Source organism: Trachurus japonicus, chromosome 2 (genome assembly GCF_045865225.1).
Source record: "Trachurus japonicus isolate A0001 chromosome 2, Traja_1.0".
In the NCBI taxonomy this organism is placed as follows: domain Eukaryota; kingdom Metazoa; phylum Chordata; class Actinopteri; order Carangiformes; family Carangidae; genus Trachurus; species Trachurus japonicus.
This window is the reverse complement of record NC_140908.1, coordinates 5,059,473-5,076,295: the sequence shown is the minus strand read 5'-3', so window position 1 is coordinate 5,076,295 and position 16,823 is coordinate 5,059,473. Positions and strand designations below refer to the sequence as shown.

General features: G+C 41.7%; 3 protein-coding genes across 3 annotated transcripts; 1 reads left to right on the top strand and 2 right to left on the bottom strand.

The window, feature by feature from the left end:
* The first annotated feature begins 1,259 nt into the window (after positions 1-1,259).
* Positions 1,260-5,329, top strand: LOC146990657 (cobalamin trafficking protein CblD-like). The gene is made up of 8 exons (XM_085796692.1): positions 1,260-1,314; positions 1,803-1,851; positions 2,204-2,345; positions 2,642-2,859; positions 3,350-3,455; positions 3,569-3,690; positions 3,789-3,875; positions 4,583-5,329. The coding sequence occupies exons 2-8, from the start codon at positions 1,840-1,842 to the stop codon at positions 4,799-4,801; spliced, it is 906 nt and encodes a 301-aa protein (XP_085652818.1). The 5' UTR covers positions 1,260-1,314; positions 1,803-1,839; the 3' UTR covers positions 4,802-5,329.
* A 1,022-nt stretch (positions 5,330-6,351) lies between these two features.
* Positions 6,352-8,072, bottom strand: LOC146990656 (uncharacterized). Its single transcript, XM_085803206.1, has one exon. The coding sequence runs from the start codon at positions 7,929-7,931 to the stop codon at positions 6,411-6,413; it is 1,521 nt and encodes a 506-aa protein (XP_085659332.1). The 5' UTR covers positions 7,932-8,072; the 3' UTR covers positions 6,352-6,410.
* A 1,151-nt stretch (positions 8,073-9,223) lies between these two features.
* LOC146990655 (ly6/PLAUR domain-containing protein 6-like) lies at positions 9,224-16,556 on the bottom strand. Its single transcript, XM_085803195.1, has 5 exons — positions 16,488-16,556; positions 10,367-10,532; positions 9,789-9,887; positions 9,566-9,697; positions 9,224-9,485 (listed from the first exon to the last, which is right to left on the bottom strand). The coding sequence occupies exons 2-5, from the start codon at positions 10,482-10,484 to the stop codon at positions 9,319-9,321; spliced, it is 516 nt and encodes a 171-aa protein (XP_085659321.1). The 5' UTR covers positions 10,485-10,532; positions 16,488-16,556; the 3' UTR covers positions 9,224-9,318.
* Positions 16,557-16,823: the final 267 nt, after the last annotated feature.

Here is a 16,823-nt window from a genome sequence, read left to right as displayed (position 1 = left end):
GTACATCCCAGAGGGGCTCCATCTAGGGTGGATGCTGTGTTGCTGTTACAAATGATCCTGTGGGAGACTCACTGACAGCCAAGCTCCACATGCCTCATCACCACCACACACACACATACACTCGCAGAAGGACAAACACACACAAACGCACTCCCATCACGTTGCTGCAGCTGCCCACAGTGAGTGAAGCATGTTGGTCCCAGGGTAAACTCCCACTGCATATCCTGTCAGCTCAGAGAAAGTGTCAATCAGCTTGTCCAAGTCAGCTAAAGAGATGTGTCTACGCCAGCAAAATGCACTCTACACGCCGTCCTTGTCCTTCACCACTTCTGACAGCAAATAACACTCTTCTTGCTTGGACAATTCTTTTATTATACTTTTTTCCCCCCTTCTTTCTTTACTTTATCGATCAAGGGTGGGGGATTTTGCTGAGCGTGTGTACCGTTTCTCCACAGTCCCCCATCTGGGATCTGCCCTAGTACAAACACACTCGGTCTTTGATTCTAGACATTAGAGGTGAGCCAAGGTAAAGCTCAATAGAAGTGATTCAGTTCTGCAAAGTTAAAGTTAACGTACTATCTCCAGACTGCCATATTGTATACAGAGGCCCACCTGCCATCTCACTAACACTGGGCTAAGGCCTGTGACATCTTCAAGCTACTTACTGACACTGGGCAATCGGGTGAATCGGCAGGTATTGATTAGGTGTTGCTCCTGAAACCGAACGCTTGATATAAAATCAACGCTTATTTGTTTGTAATCAGAACTGGAAAATGTAAAATTATGCATAGGGGTTCATAAAGGCCACAAAATGTGTCTGTTTTTTAAAATTATTGACACAAAATGTTCATTATACAGGCACCCTTTTCTCCAGCAGTGGGCAATATTACATTTAAGAGTATGTAGACTATTTAATATCATGATTTTTTATTTAATTCATTCTAAATCACTTAGTATTTCACTAAGGCATACAACATAGCAAGGCAAACAGAGGCAACGGTGCTGTTTGATAAACCCTCGGTCATTTGCTGCCATCTTGTGGAGACTTGGAGGAAACGCAGCCGGTGATATTTGATATGCGGCGAAGGAGAAAATATCACTTAAATTAAATTTAAATTAAATTGTATTGATTAGTTACGTGTTAAAACCCGGTTGAAACTCTTAATCATCAGTTTGACATTCAACATTATATATCTTCTGATGTGAGCTGACGTAACTGGTTTCCAAACTGCGCAGGAGCAAATTTGTCCCTCGTCACTTCCCGTTGTTTTGTTTTTTTTCCCTTTATGGTAAAGCGGACGTGCGACTTGACAGGTACGGACAACATGTACTATTCACTATATAATCCCATTAAGAAAGTTATATTTGTATTTAATCATGCAGATGGTTAGCTCATTCATTGCTTAAGTTGTTCGGTATTGTTTTAAAGTTGTTGTCATGTCGGGAAATAAAGAAACGCGTCTGAAAAGAGAAAGTGTCCTCTCTTGTCGACCGACCATAGCAGCTAGCCAACACCGCGCTAACACGAGCAGCTAGCTGTTGTTTGTTTTGAACATTCAACTTTCGTGTTATTGATAATGTGTATCCATAATAGTCCACCTCTGCTGTCAGACAGTGGATTGTAACTTAGCCTCATATAATGCTGCTTTTACATCCGTGTTTAAAGTGTATGCAATCATTGCATCATGTGAACAATGTTAAGTAACTTCAACTAGCAAACTTGCAGTTAGCTTGTGTTGTGTTGTTGTTTTAAATATGTAGATTGTCCTGTATTTCAACACTTGTCTTTTTTGATCCCACAGGTTACAGAATAAACGCAGAAGACTAGACCAGACCATAATGTCTAGTAGTGTAAGTGACATAACCTCCCCACAGAGCTGCTTGAAACTGTTACCACCAAACACAGCTTAAAAGTTTGCCAATTTAAAAAACGTAAACTCCAAAAATACTAGTACAAAGTGTCTTACAGTTTTTTCATTATGTAAATCTTTATTTATAACTTAATTTTAACCCTTTAAGTCATTCTTATCTTGTGGCAGTGTCGGCCTGGTGTTACATGAGCTGGGCATGTAAATCTGGTGCTCCAGTTATGTACCATAAACAAACAGGAGTGTGAATCTGATTTCCACTGTGGTCATGTGTATTTAAATACTCTTCTCTAAAGTGTTGCATGCTATAAACAGAAGGTCTTGTGTCCCTGTAGGTGCTGTGTGGTCGGGGCAGGCTAGTCTTATCTCAGACGGCTGCCCGCCAGGCGCTAGCTGCTCTCAGGGTCGGTAGGACCAGGACCTTCTCCGCCGCCAGCTCAGATGAGCCGTACATTACTGTTTCACCCACAGACTCAGGTGAGTCATCCAGCTAGCACACATCTCCTACTGGTACCACACTCTGCAGTTGACAGCAGCTTTGATCTTGGTCTGAAGAAGACTTATGGTTTACATTTTAAAGGGATACTTCACCCATATCAATAATTCACCAATTTCCTACTCACTGTCGTGCCAATGAAGGGTTTGGAGAACTTTCTGAGTTATTTTGGGTGAAGCATCCCTCTAATTTTTTATTTCAGTTTACTTCCTCCAGTAGTCTGAGTTGTTGTTGACATAGAAAATGTCCTCAAATATTCATGTCGTGCCTCCTCCAGGACCCAGGACTGTGTGGCCAGACGAGAACATGGGACCATTCGGACCTCAGGACCAGCGCTTCCAGTTGCCGGGTAACGTCGGGTTTGACTGTCACCTGGAAGGCATGGCGGACCAAAAGAAGGCGCCAGTCCACAGGACGGTGCCCGATGTACTCACCACAACAAGCAGCATGGAGAGACACCAGTTCGTTCTGGCCCAGTTTGTCAGTGAATTCCAGGTAAGTTACTTTTTTAATAGATTTTTACTCTGTAATATTAACAGGACACACTTAGCGTTGCAGACACTGAGGTCATCTACTTGCTTTTTATTGGTTTTAGTTGTTAACATATTAAAATATGAATGAAAATATATTTCAGAGCAGCAAAGACGGCCCTGAAACATTTTTTATACTCATGTTTGAAAATATAACGGTTATACATATATATATATAACAGTTTATTGGATGAATAAGTTACCAGTTGGAATGATAAAACCTTTATTATATCTAATAATGGTCATAATAAAACCTTACCATACATACTAGCCTTTAGTCTGTGTTATTGTATTGTAGCGCATTTGCAACGTATGCTGCTTATGAACAACTTTGATTTCAGCATGTATCAGGCTTAGACATAACTTCCAAAGAGGTTTCTATTATCATTAAGAGTAAATTATCTGTATTGCTTGTCAGTGTGGCATGTTGAAACCTGGATGTGTGTGTGTATCAGGGAAAACTGGGTCCTATATCCACGAGAGTCAACAAAGCGGAGCAGTATTTTAACCAGACGGACACAGACTGCTCCATAAACTCCTGCCCTGAGCTGTTAAGAAAAGGTAAATGGAGTCGTCCTGTTTTAAATTATACATAAGAGTATTTATAACCTGAGGTTAAGGCAGCTGTCGCATCCCTAGTGACAAAACTCTCTGTGTGTATTTTTGTGTGCCAGATTTGGAGCTGTTATTCCCCTCGGCGCCCGCTGCCTCCATCACCGTAGTGACGGTCACGCAGAGGAGCGGCCTGTGTGCGGAGGAGGCGGAAGAGCTGGACAGAGATCAGCAGCTGCACAGAGTGAGTCCTCTGGTGTTTCATCTTTCATCTTCATCGTTTTAAGATGTGAACATGTGAGATCTGACACGGCCGCTGATTGTGCTTCCTCTCAACTGCAGTTTGTGAATGGTGCTAAGGAGATGTGTTTCGCTCTGTGGACCGCAGGATACTGGGCGGACTTCATCGACCCAACAACAGGAGCAGCCGTGAGTTTCTCTTTGTATTAATGGGATAGTTCAACATTTTGGCAAATTGGCCCATTGCCATAATCCCTATAGCCTTAGAAGTATGTTCGTTACCTTCATTTGTTGGTGCAAGCTGTTTTTAGAACGGCGGAGCAGAGCCGCAAGCTTCTCAGAGCTACACTACGGAGGCTCATGGGATTTCTTGGTTTCCCTCATCAAACTCATGAAATACACAATCCAACAACTCCAAAACGCTCTGGTGGACAAGTTGTGACCTGCTCATTCACCACGCTATGAGATAATAACAGAACGTTACCAGACAGAGTTGTTTTAGAGGTAAATTCATGCATTTGCCTCGAAAACACTCGTAACTCTCGTAATGTTCCGTTATTATCTCATAGCGTGGTGAAATCCCATGAGCCTCCGTAGCGTAGCTATTTATTAATAAAGAATACAAGGAGATTTTAGCCACACTGTTCCAGCATTGTGACTTGACTTAACCATTGTCATGAAGCGAAGATAAATAGAATGATAATACTTTAACGGGCACATGGTCAGCAAGAACAAATAAAGGCTGGGTTGAAAAGTCTAGTTCTAATCATTTCCCTGCTGCACTCAGTTATTCTTTTTAATAGAAGGTGAATAAAAGCCTGCTGAGATGAATTATAGGGGCTATTTGGAGGGCATTTAAAAGACTAACGTTTGACTCCCTTCACCGTATCTTCCAGTTCTTTGCATCTCCGTCGGGTCACGCCACGCTGCGAACAGAGGAGGACCTGGGACATTCTGGCTTTCACATCGAGGTGTCGGGCTCCTGCACAGTTATCCGTCACATCCTGGGAGGAGCGCCTTTATTTGTGGGGACTGTTTTCACTAATGCACCGACTCACAGCGCTGCCATCGCCAGACTACAAGGACTTTCAAATGCACTCGATGACGAGGAATAGGCTAGTTCATGTTTTACACCGAAATACAAGGCCTCTATTTATGGTTTGAAGAAGCTTGGCAGTTAATTTATAGTAGTGTTGGTACAGTATGACATGGTTGTATCAGTGGAAGGTCGTATGGTAAGTTTGTCTTACTGTAACAAAAGTTAGTATTCAAAGGACTTTTTTAACCCACTTTATCCTGCTCTGCATCCAGGGGGAAACACACCCAGAGCAGTGGAAAATTCACAATGTGATATTTATATTTAAGAGGTCTGGCGGTCACATTTTAAAGGACGGCGTCATTATGTTTTATATTAGAAACATGAATATGACATGGAAACTTTCCGATGTACCCAGACGGCTGATAGAGATTAATGTGAAAAGATCCAGATGTGATCACCCTGACATTTAAACAGGTCAACTCTTTTCATAAATGTATATTCAGTGTTCTTTTCTCTCTTGGTATGCTGCACAAACATATTGATACTGTTTGAATTGAAGCACCACAGTTGTGTCAGAACTGCTGAATAAATAAAGTGACTTGTCGTCAGGCTGAAATAAATACCACCGTTTCCTGAAGCTCCTTGACAAATTTACAACACGAACACACTCTCTCTCTCACTCTACATGGATTTACCCAGATTATAATGTCGCTGATTTGCAGGTTCATAATGAATGGTTCCCTCTATTTATACATGTTAGATGTACGTTAAACTTAACTAAAACATTCCCTTTTCAAAGACCAATGATGGTGCAATTCCATCAATAAGATTTTACATCCGAGCTTAATTTAATTCTTAATCTAGAACATTTAACCATGATTTTTGACCTGATTGCCGCATTTTGAAGACTGATTGTGTCAAATTAGTGCGACCACACTGTCTCATTGCAGCTTTACTTCCTTGGCCATGGCCGTGATGGATTCATTCATGTTCATGTTGGTATTTATACCGTATTCTTATTTTAGCATATTCATGTCTTTGTCTGTCTTGAACTATTCATTTTTATTCACAACAGATCTAAAGTGTTTTAATATAAAAACCTTGTATGATCCCGTCACATTTGGACCAAGGCCACGATTTCAGGCCAGCTGCTCCCCAATGACGGACCATTAAACCACATTACAGTCATAACATCAATCTTAACATCAATTAAACAACTCTATTCAACTTTACAAATTTTCTGGAGAAACTTGATTTTTTTTTTCTTTTTTAATTGTTGTTATTTTGGTGGGAGAAACTGGAGCACCCAGAGAAAACCCGATGTCAGCGGGGAGGACATGTGAAGTCCTCACAGAAACCTCCCTGTGAGGCTGTGAACCTCCACCGCGCTGAGCTTGCTCTTAGGAAGGACGTGTTCAGGGATGGTTCAACTACTCCATTACAAAAGTCTTTGGAGGACAAGTCGGGACAGAGTAGAGTCTTTTCTTTTTTTCTTTTTTTTTTTCTCTTTTTTTGTCAGACTTGTCACAGCGGACCTTTGTAATGAAGTAGTATTTAATGAAGCACATCCTTTGTAAGAGTTTGTATTAATCTTGAAAAATATTTTTTCTTTTTTTTTTCTTCTTTTTTTTTCAAGGTTAATACAGAGTCGGAGGGGAAGGTCGATCAAGAATACTGGCGTGTTATTAGATGTAGTTGATGCACATGTTAAAGGACTTCCTCAGGAAATTGGTTACTGAGGAAAACATCCTGGCGATGGCGGGTCGTTTCTGCGTCTCTGTTGGTCTGTCATTGTCGTTCTCGTCGTCGGTGTCGTCATAGTGAAACTCTTCTACGTAGGTCACCTCACATTTGCTGGTTTTTTTGGCAAAGAATTTCCTAACATTTTTCATGAAGCTGCTGGTATTGTCTTTGTTCTTCTGCAGCTGAGCTTCTAAAGTCTTCACCACAGCCTCGTCAAAAGCTTTCTCCTTGGACACCATGGCGACATAGAGCAGCCCTGCTGATCCAAACTCGCGGCAAAGCTTCTTGAAAACTGGGATGTGGATCTTTCCAACAGTCCCTGGGAGTACGAGACTTGGTTTTTCCTGAATCCGTTTTCCTAGACGTGTCACTATCCCCTCAACGTTCACGTTGACTAACCGTGTGTTGGTGGAGTCGGTGATGCGCTCCACCAGCTTTGAAATGAACACCGTGAGGAAGGTCTTGTCCGGCTGCAGCAGCTCATACTCATGGCTGGGAGAACGCTGTCTGTGCTGCTGTTTTGGCATCCTTTTGTTCTGTGTCTTTGCTTTGAACCCAACTGGTTCATTGATGATTTCCACACTTTCCAAAGCTGGTTCGCAAGAAGCTTCGTCCTCGCTGTCGGCCTGAGCCGCCGCCTCCTTCTTCTTCTTATACAGACACACTGAGCAGCCGCTGTCCGTACATTCTTCGTCGGTAAGGAACTCTGCTTCTTGTGAAGTCTCGGAGCTGGAGTCGTCGGCTGGCACTTCTGTTGCACTTTTCAGTATCTGTGCCAGCAGATACACCATGTCCCTGTGGGTGGAGTCATCTATATGTGGCTGAGGTGGAAGCTCCTCTGGTTCTGCAGGGTCTTCTACCTGACCTGGAAGCTCTCCTGATTCTGCCTGAGCCGGAACCTCTTCTGGAGATACATACGAATCGATTTCAGCCAACGTCTCGTTCACTCTGTGCCTCACCTGGGAAGCAAATAAATTCACCAGTCTTTCAGATTGGGGCATGTCGTGCTCTACTCCTAGCAGTTCAGCAAAGCTACGGTCAAAGGAATCTGCGATGGCGGCTTGGATATCTTCGTCCGTCAGCCACTCGTAGTTCCTGACCGAGCATGAGAGTGTCGTAGTGTCGATGGGGCTGCGGGAACGAGCCGCATAAACCCGGGACAGTTTCCATTCGATAACCTGAGGCGTCACGACGTGCAGGATGGTAACACCGATCTCCACTACAAGTTCTTTGCACATGTCGGTCAGCAGGCCGATCATTTTGACGGTGATGTTTCCCTCAAACAGAATCATCCATTCCTTCTGCGTGATTTTGTTCATGTACGATTCAAAGATGGGGAGGAAGAACTCTTTTGAGATGATGGGAACCTCCAAATCGCTGCAACGCATTTCTCCAAATTCCTCTGCTGAATACACATCTAGGGCTGAATTTCCCACATTGGGAAAGTCTTGTACTGTCGCCATTGTTGGTGTTTTCTTGAGGCTTCAGTAGTTTAGAAAGTCTTGAGTAATTTCAAGAAAGTTTTGAGTAATTTTCAGAAAGTTTTTCTAGTATTTCTTAGAAAAGTCTCTGTAGATCTCTCTGTGTGTTGGCTCAGTGAGAAAGTGACTGTCAAGGCTTTGACATGATAAACTATAAAAGGAGAGCTGTGACGTCAGAGTTGTAACTTCACAACACACACGTGTATGACGAAACGGAATCCAGATAGATAACAATAGAACGCGTCATAGAGAACTGTGACGTCAGAGTGGGAACGGAACGGATCAAAAACAGAATCCATTACGTCCAGCTGTGACGTCGCGGTTACACCTGCCCATAGTGGGCACGCGCGCGCACTCACAGACACGCGCACGTTCGCTCTTCGGATTTGTCAACATAGGCTTAATGGCGTACTGTAGGTAGGCTATCGATCAAGGGATATTATTTTTTATTTTGAAAAAAAAGATATGGACCAAAGTCAAGTATTTTTGTTAAACCTTATTACATTATATGGTAGATTCTATATTCATAAATGCAAATGGTCTGATAGGAAACCCAATATCCACCAATTTAAAAATGAAATGAGAATGTATTTTGAAACACTAACAGGACTGACGAACAAGAAAGCCATGCGGACTGTGACTCTCTACAAAACCTTAAAATCCTCTCTGTGAAGTAAGTGTTTTGTACCCCATGATCTGGATGCTTATGTATGGTTTTTTTTTTGCATTGTGACTTTTTAAATTATTTATTTATCACTTTTATTTATTTATTTTTTCCACAAAGCCTTTAAATCCTCTTATTGAATCGAATGTTTGTACCCCATGTTCAATTCAATGTTATTTGTTTGTCATTGATGATGAAGTTCAATAAAGATTGAAGTAAAAAAAAAAAAAGGTAGGCTATCGATCGATTTTTTTCTACAACCAATAAAGCGTAATTGAACTGACATACTTGATCAGATCCTTTCAATCAATTAGATTGTTTTACCACAAAAACTAACCACCATTAAACACATTTAAATATATGTTTTGCTGTATCTTTGACAATAATTACACAAGGTGCAAACTGGGCTCTTGCTAACGTTTTAAAGGACAATGCAAAGTACAACATGGTGGGCTGAGGCATCCAACTGCAAGGTAGTGTATAAAAAAAACAGATGAAAACTGAGTTTATTATTTCAGTTTATTAGCAAAATTACTAAAAATCAATTTGAACATAAAATACACACTGATAAAAAGTAATATCAACTTTTGAATACTGTTATAATGCCATCTCTAAGCATAAATAAATGGATTTTAAAAAATAGTTTGAGACAGAAGAAGTTTTTAATCAGTTTGAGCATGAACAAATGAACAGAAATCCCAGGTATCAGGAGTTTAACAGGATGCTGATGCTGATGATGTTGCTCATCACTGCAGGATGAAGCCTCCAGCTGGAGCTGACCAGCGGAGAGGTGGAGGTGAAAACAGCGCTGCTCTCATTCCATGGCACCAGCATGTTACAGATGTTCCCCTCGCAGCAGGACGAGCACACCTGTCCAGGGACATTTAAATGTTGAGAAGACGTCCTCAGGTGAGTACCAGGTTTATATTCCATCACACATAGCCTACCTCCTTCACATAGCCATTATCAGTGACGCCAGCGCAGCCAGTAAACCGACAGTCATCCAGAGTGGCACACCGCTTGGTCACAGACACACTGTCTCCGTGGTTATCCATCATGTGGAGTGTGTAACAGTATCTGGTATCTGCGGGAGCACAGCAAGCCTTAAATTCTGCATTATTTTACACACTGTAGATGTAGATGAGATAAATCCACACCAGTAAGAGCTGACAAACCTTTGGGACAGTACACATCTGGCGCCCAGCGGTTGCACTCATAGTTGTCTGCAGCGTCTTGACATGTGAAGCATTTGAAGCCACCAGGATGAGGTGTAGCTGTGGAGGACAGACACACCAACACATCTAAATCTACAAATCTACAAGGTGTTATTGTTTAATGTAATACAGCCACAATAACAGACCTGTGTAATAGCCAACAATAAAATACACCACCAAAGAGGTAATTAATAAAAAGAAAGGTGGGGAAAATAATGATGGAGTTCAATTCAGATAAATTTAGCAAAATTAGAGATATATTCTTGTTGTCATCCAGATGTTGTGACATCTGAAGTCATCTTTGTGGTGCAACAGCTGCTTGTTGAGGAGGTGCTCTCCATGGTGCTGATCCTATAGAGTTTGTTTGTGTTTTTCTGCCTGTGTGCTCACAGTTGCCCCTGCTGGCAGGTGTGATCAATAATGTTCAACCTTTCCATCTCACTGCTATGATATCAACCAAACAGCAGCATGTCTAGATAGATGGATCCAAAGCCTTTAAAACGTTCAGCTCTGTGACTATATTATTCTTATGCTCGCACTTGACGGATGCAGCAGGATGACGTCCTTCATGGTGAAGTCCCGCGACTGGACAGCTGTCAGCCAATCGGCGATGTTCGTCATCAGCAGGATCCAGGCCACCGCTGGGCAGACCTCCATCACCGGTCTCAGAAGTCTTCATGCACTTATAGGGCCTCAGGTTGGACGCTGAGGGAGGGAGGGAGGGAAGGAGGGGGACAGAGCTCAGCACCACACAACTGCATTCAGTGCACAATCTGTGCTCCATCTCTTTCATTTCTAATCTGCATTTTAATATAGAGATGTTCAGTGGGGCCTACTTTTTCTTTATTTTCTAGGAGGTTACAATAAAATTATATTAAACCAGTGTATGCAGCGTGGAAAGAAAGAAAGAAAGAAAGAAAGAAAGGGGGTGTTGGTGGTGATGCTCCTGCTGTGAGCTTCCTTCATTATTTAAGCCTGAAAAGGAGCCCTGCGTGTCAGTGCTAACCTTTAACTCTTAGCAGAGAGTGTGAAGATGAATTTCCCTATGGGACAATAAAGGCATTCTATCTATCTTCTATCTATCTATCATCCAGCACTGGATTTGAATAATTACATGACAAGGAGCTGGAAGACATAAAGTTAGTTACATTTCAATCGTGTGCCCCTGTTGCCCTATGAGAATTCAGCCTTGGCCCGTTTGCCATATGGTTTCTTCTCTGTGATGCTATTGGTCCTCCATTAGCGAAGGCAAGTCAGCATTATTCTGACAGGTCTGCTCAGAGAGGAAACACTCCTCTCCTTGAAAAAGAGAAGGGGGACCATGCTGCACTATAGCATCAATCACTTTCTTATCATTGTGAGACATAATATTGAAATGCGTTTGATGAATCTTGACACCAACTATTTTCATCAGCTCAAGTCTATAAGTGACATCTTCACGTGTTGGGTTGCTTCCTGTTCCAGTCTCTGACACTCTCTTGACAAACAGTCTTTGTGGATTCGCTCAGATGTCAGTCAGTGGATTAAAGGGCAGATGACCTGGTTTTACCCCTGAATTGACATCAGTGCAGTTACTTAAGATCAGCTTTGAGTTCAGCTGCCTTTCACGCTACTTTATCCCCAGGCCTTGTGCTGGCTGTGTGGTTGTAAATGCTTGTTTTCTTTGCATTATCCATGCCCCAATAATACTGATCCATGTCTTCGCCACAAACACAGTAACCATAATGAACTATATTCTTGTTGAGGATTGTACAATCAGGAGCCAACAAAAGGAAATGTATGGAAAGGGAAAGACAGCCAAAAAAAAAAACACTAGGAACTTATATAAATAATTAAATAGGATAAACACAGAATAAAAATGATTATAATAATGTATTTATTTAGCAAATAAACGTCACATTACATCCTTAATTAGATCTAACTCAACCTCGAATTCGGGGGACCATGTACTGAAAGCTAAAATAGATTATTTGTAACTTTGAAAAGTTATTATATATTATAATAAAAGTCTCCTCTTTAGATCTAGATATCTTTAGATCCATGGGAGAAAGTAATGAACACAATGTGAAAGCAAACAGAAAGCACCATTAGCTCAGCTGCTCAGACCTGCAGATGTAATATTTTAAAATGAGCTTCCAGGACAAAAGTACTACAAGAGTCGAGGCTCTGCTTAATTACGCCTTACAGTATTATTTGGAGGGATTCAGAAAAGTCTTTCACTCCTAATGATATTCTGTACGCTCAAAGGAAAACTTGAGATCAGCTCTCCACCTCTGAGCTGCCTGATGGATGCCTGGGGCCTCATTTATCAAAGAGCGTGTAAAAGTCCTCTTAAATTTTCAGTACGACGGAAAGGCAAAATGTGCGTACGACCAAAAAATATACACTCTTTTCAGATCTATCAAACTCCGCGTACACACGGCTGCACGGTATTACCCTTGATAGATCACACCGGACCTGAGAAAAGCGTGGATGAGAACACGCCTCATACCCAGCCCCCTAAACGGCCCCACGCAACCATATGTGGTCAATGCAAATCAGTTACGTGCATATTAAGTAGCCATGTGCACTCTGGAAACGTGTGGAATGACGTCAGTGGAAGACGGTGAAGACAACAGACGGACGGAGAGCGGAGGAAGAAGCGGAATTTCTCTGAAAGCGAGATACACGGTAACACGGCAATATCAGTCAGAAACATCATCTTGCATTGAAAGGCTACAATAAAAACAAAAAAAACTCCCAAATCTAAATGAAACAGAACAGAAAGAAGAAGAATCATATTTATTCTGCCCCTTATTTTAGATTATGTCATAATAATTTAAAGCAGGGTTTCCACTGCCAGTCAGTACTTTGCACCCCTTTCCACTAACCCCCAACTTCCGTTCACTGGAAGACTTTGATTTTCATTTGTGCATAGCTATATATTAAAAAACATTGAAGTCCACCAGTCTGTGACTTTTCCTAAAATGATGTTGGGCAGCACCCAGTTTTGTTAAATACAATAAATATTATTCACACAAAAAATATCGATCATGTTTTCTCATTTGCTTTGATTTGCGCCGACATTATTGTGCTTGCTGCTTGCTTGTGTGTGTCCAGTCTGGCTACGTAACACAGGCACGTCGCAGAAATTATTTTCCAGACTGGACAGACGGGTTGTGGAAGAGGTGTAGCCTACATGCAAGGGAAAAATATCAATATGATATCAAAAGAAAACGAAATTCGTTTTATAAAGCCAGTATTTAGGAGCAAACTAGTGTAAATGCACAGGGGAAAAATCTGAGTCGCTGTGCTTTTCATGTAAAGTGCCGACGTCAACACGTGTGCGGTGGTGGTGGGGGGGGGGGGTGGGGGGGGGGGTCATGATCACCACCACTTGCTACTTCAAACAGTGTCCGCGCTCCTCTCTCCCTCGCATACTGCAGTTCTCTGACTCTGCAGCGGCGTCGCCAATTCCTCTTGTTCTTCAAAAAGCGTGTAAATGCCGGTACGCCATGGTCGGACTGGTCGTAAATTTTTTGCTCTTACTCCCGACAAGTTTTGGTTTGATAGATCCCAAATTAGGCGGAGAAAAGTGCGTACGCACAAAATGGGGGAAAGAGCGTGTAAAAAAGCGTGTATCCACAATGATAAATGAGGCCCCTGGTCTCGTCTGGAGTAAAAAAAATCTGAGCGTGAGAGCAGGGAGGCAGGAGTGGAGGGATTATAGGTACAATAGCCCCCTGTTACAGCTGGGGAGGGATGGAGATGGAGAGGGTTTATATCAGTGTGTGTTAGATCAGCACCAGTTCATCAGGTCCCTGTTAAAAGAGACCACTCAGAGCTGAAAGGAGCTGGAGGAGAGCAGGTCTTAACTCTTCCTGTCTCCCATGACGACGCATGCTCGTCATGGTAATTGCTCCCTACCTGTGTTTTTACTTTACTTTACTTTAACCTCAATGTCTCAGTCGTTTTCCAGCGTTTTGCTTCCCTGTTTTAAAGTTTTTTTTTGTTTTTTTTCCCCCGTTGAAGACTGTAACTTCCAGATTTTCCTACGTCCATCTCCTGGTTTTTGGTTTTCTTTGGACCCCTGCCCTTTGTGGACTCAGCTTCTGCCTTCCTGTGGTTTTTGGACATTCTTAGTTTATAAAGCGACTTCCCCTCACTTATCAGCGTCGCCCGCCTGTCTGCATTTGGGTCCTCCATCCTGTTCCACTGCAAACTTTCACTCAAACTTAACACTTTTTCTTTTTTTTTTCCCTTTATGGAACAATGTTGACGCAACCAAATAGTGTCATATTTTCTCCTCTATTCTCATATCCTGGAATTTTTTTTTTTTTTTTTTAAAGCACAGAGGTTTACACTTAGAAATACTGTTTAGTGTAACAACAACAGTGCATGTGGCCTCCTCTACCCGAGATAAGGTCGGGTTTATCTGCTGGTGGTTTCCATGTTGTTAGTCTCTCGTCAGAAGTTCAGAGGTTGAGTTTTGTTTTACACAAGTATGTTTTACAGCGTCCTGAAGGGCAGTGGGACATAACTCAAGTCGGTGTGATTCACTTCTCTCCCTCGGCTCCACCTATCCCTCCTTCCTTGTGTGCTGTCAGAGATATCATATATTTATGGCTGAAAGGCCCACATGACTGAAAAAACATTGTAAATGTCAAGACATCCACCTTTATACTATATGGAACTTGTGAAATGTGCAGAAAAACCCATGTCCAAATATTATTCAACATCGTTGAGCCAACATTTTCTAAAAACAGAGCAGCAACAACCAGTACAATCCAATTATTCATTATGTAAAAAAGGAGGAAGGTTGTTCGAAGTGGACATAAATGGCTTCCTTTTATCACTGGTAGTTAAGTGAAGATGTTGCATTGAGAAACCTCAAACACAGCAATCATTTCACTGTCAAATAGGGCCAGTAAATGTTAAAACACTTTGCCATTAAAAGGTGTTTGGACACATACACAAAGGGAACAACGCCACGCCACACACTAATAATAAATAAACAGGTTAAGGCTGCATCAGCTGTAAGCACTGGTGTAGCTCCATCAATCACTTCCACATCCTAGCACATAACATTTAGCATATTATACAATATGAATACAATCAAAAAGCTGTGTCAGTCTAATCAGACCATCCTTGAGTTGAAGTGTGCATTTCTGCAATTTTTTCAGGGACAATTTGTCAATATTGTCATCATGGCATAATTCACATTTAATCTTTCAATATATTTCATACCTCTGCGGTGTATATGTTTATCATTTATATGTTCTGTCAGGTTTAAACTATTATCATCTGCTCTCCAGTGTGTATAGCAGACACTACGCTGCTACCATAAATGACAGTTAGTTAGACTGTATCATACTGTGGCCTATGTCAGCTTTACAAGGAGCTATCCACAAAGCCAACACTGAACGCTCAGAACTTTAATCTGGAAGTGATCTAATAATGAAGCCATTAACACCCACACACACATTCAGGGTGACACACACAGAAACCTAACGTGTCAGATGTGAGCAGTTTAATTGCTCAGATGAAGGGTAATGGCTCCACGTTGGTCATGCGTGGCTAAGGAATACTCTATCCAGATTTAGGCCACCAGGGTTGTCTTTGAAGTTCAGCCGATGTCCAGCAGCTCAGTACTATTGACCAGGCACATATGGCCGGGGCTCCACTTCTGTCATACAACTGCTTTTTGTTTTCAGGTCTCCACCAAAGTCAGAGGTGAGTGGCTGCAGCCAAAGAGTAACAGTTAATAGCACTGGTCCTCTGGTCTGTTGGTAGGAGCTGTGGTATCGCTACATGTAAGCATGCAGCACTGTGGATAAAAACAAGCTGAGCTCAGGCTTACATCACTAAGTCAGTACTTGACTCTTTTATTTAACATAGATTATTAAAAAGGTTAGGCCAGGAGCTCTACATAAATACCTATTGGCATAAAGAAGTAGTGCCTAAAGTGAAAACTCTTATGAAAACTAACTAATGTGACTGATGTAACTGAGTGAAAGTGATAGATTTACATGATTATATGACATTAATTAACCACGGATTAAAAGCAGCATGTTTATTAGAAGTACAACTGCTATTAAGTGCATAATAGATGAGATCGATCAACCAATAAGTTTGCATCATTCGTCACAAACTGCACCGTCACATCATAAGAACATTTAATATGTAGTAACTCCCTGCAGCTGTAAACAAATGTGTAGTGGAAGCAAGCTGCATATGAATTATTAACACGCAGGGCACTCATATGTGTGATTAAAGAGCCAAGCTGCATGCTCTGCAAATCTAAGCCACTACACAATAATTAAAAGGCTTGAATAATTAAAATGCATAATATAGGCTACTGTATGTGTATGTGGGCCAAACCCCGGCGCTGTAAACACTTGCTGCAGCTTGTAGGTGTTAAGAGTAATAATCTATAGGGATGCTCTCGCACTGCAGTGATATTTTTATATTATTAAACTTGTATTAAACATGTATTTCGTAACCTTAAACCTTAATTAGCCCATTTAAAACCCACATGCACTAAGCCTACAAATTAACTCCGATTTGATCTTAAATGAGCGCCGTTTTCGGGTGATTATACTGTAAAACAGCATTAAAACTGACTTAAAGTTGACCATGCAAACACATCTACACTCTACGGTACTTTATAATGCAACTTACCGGGCCGTGTTTCCTCTATGAGCCCGCAGGAGAGTCACATACTCCGCAGATGAAAATCCACAAACTATCGTGAGCAGCGGAGGAGGGGAGGGGGCTGCTGCGTCACAGCCACGTCATTAATAAATAAATTAATAAATGTCGGGTCACATTTTCTGCACGTTTTATGAATCTGGTTAATAAATACAGGCCATGTAAGGACTGGATTATGCCATGCGAGCTTTATTGTGAAGTTTAAAATAAATAAATGAATACATAGGGGTTTAATGTGTTTGGTTTACATCTACAGGAATGATGCTCCTACAATATGCAACCAAAACATCCTCATTATGGATCACT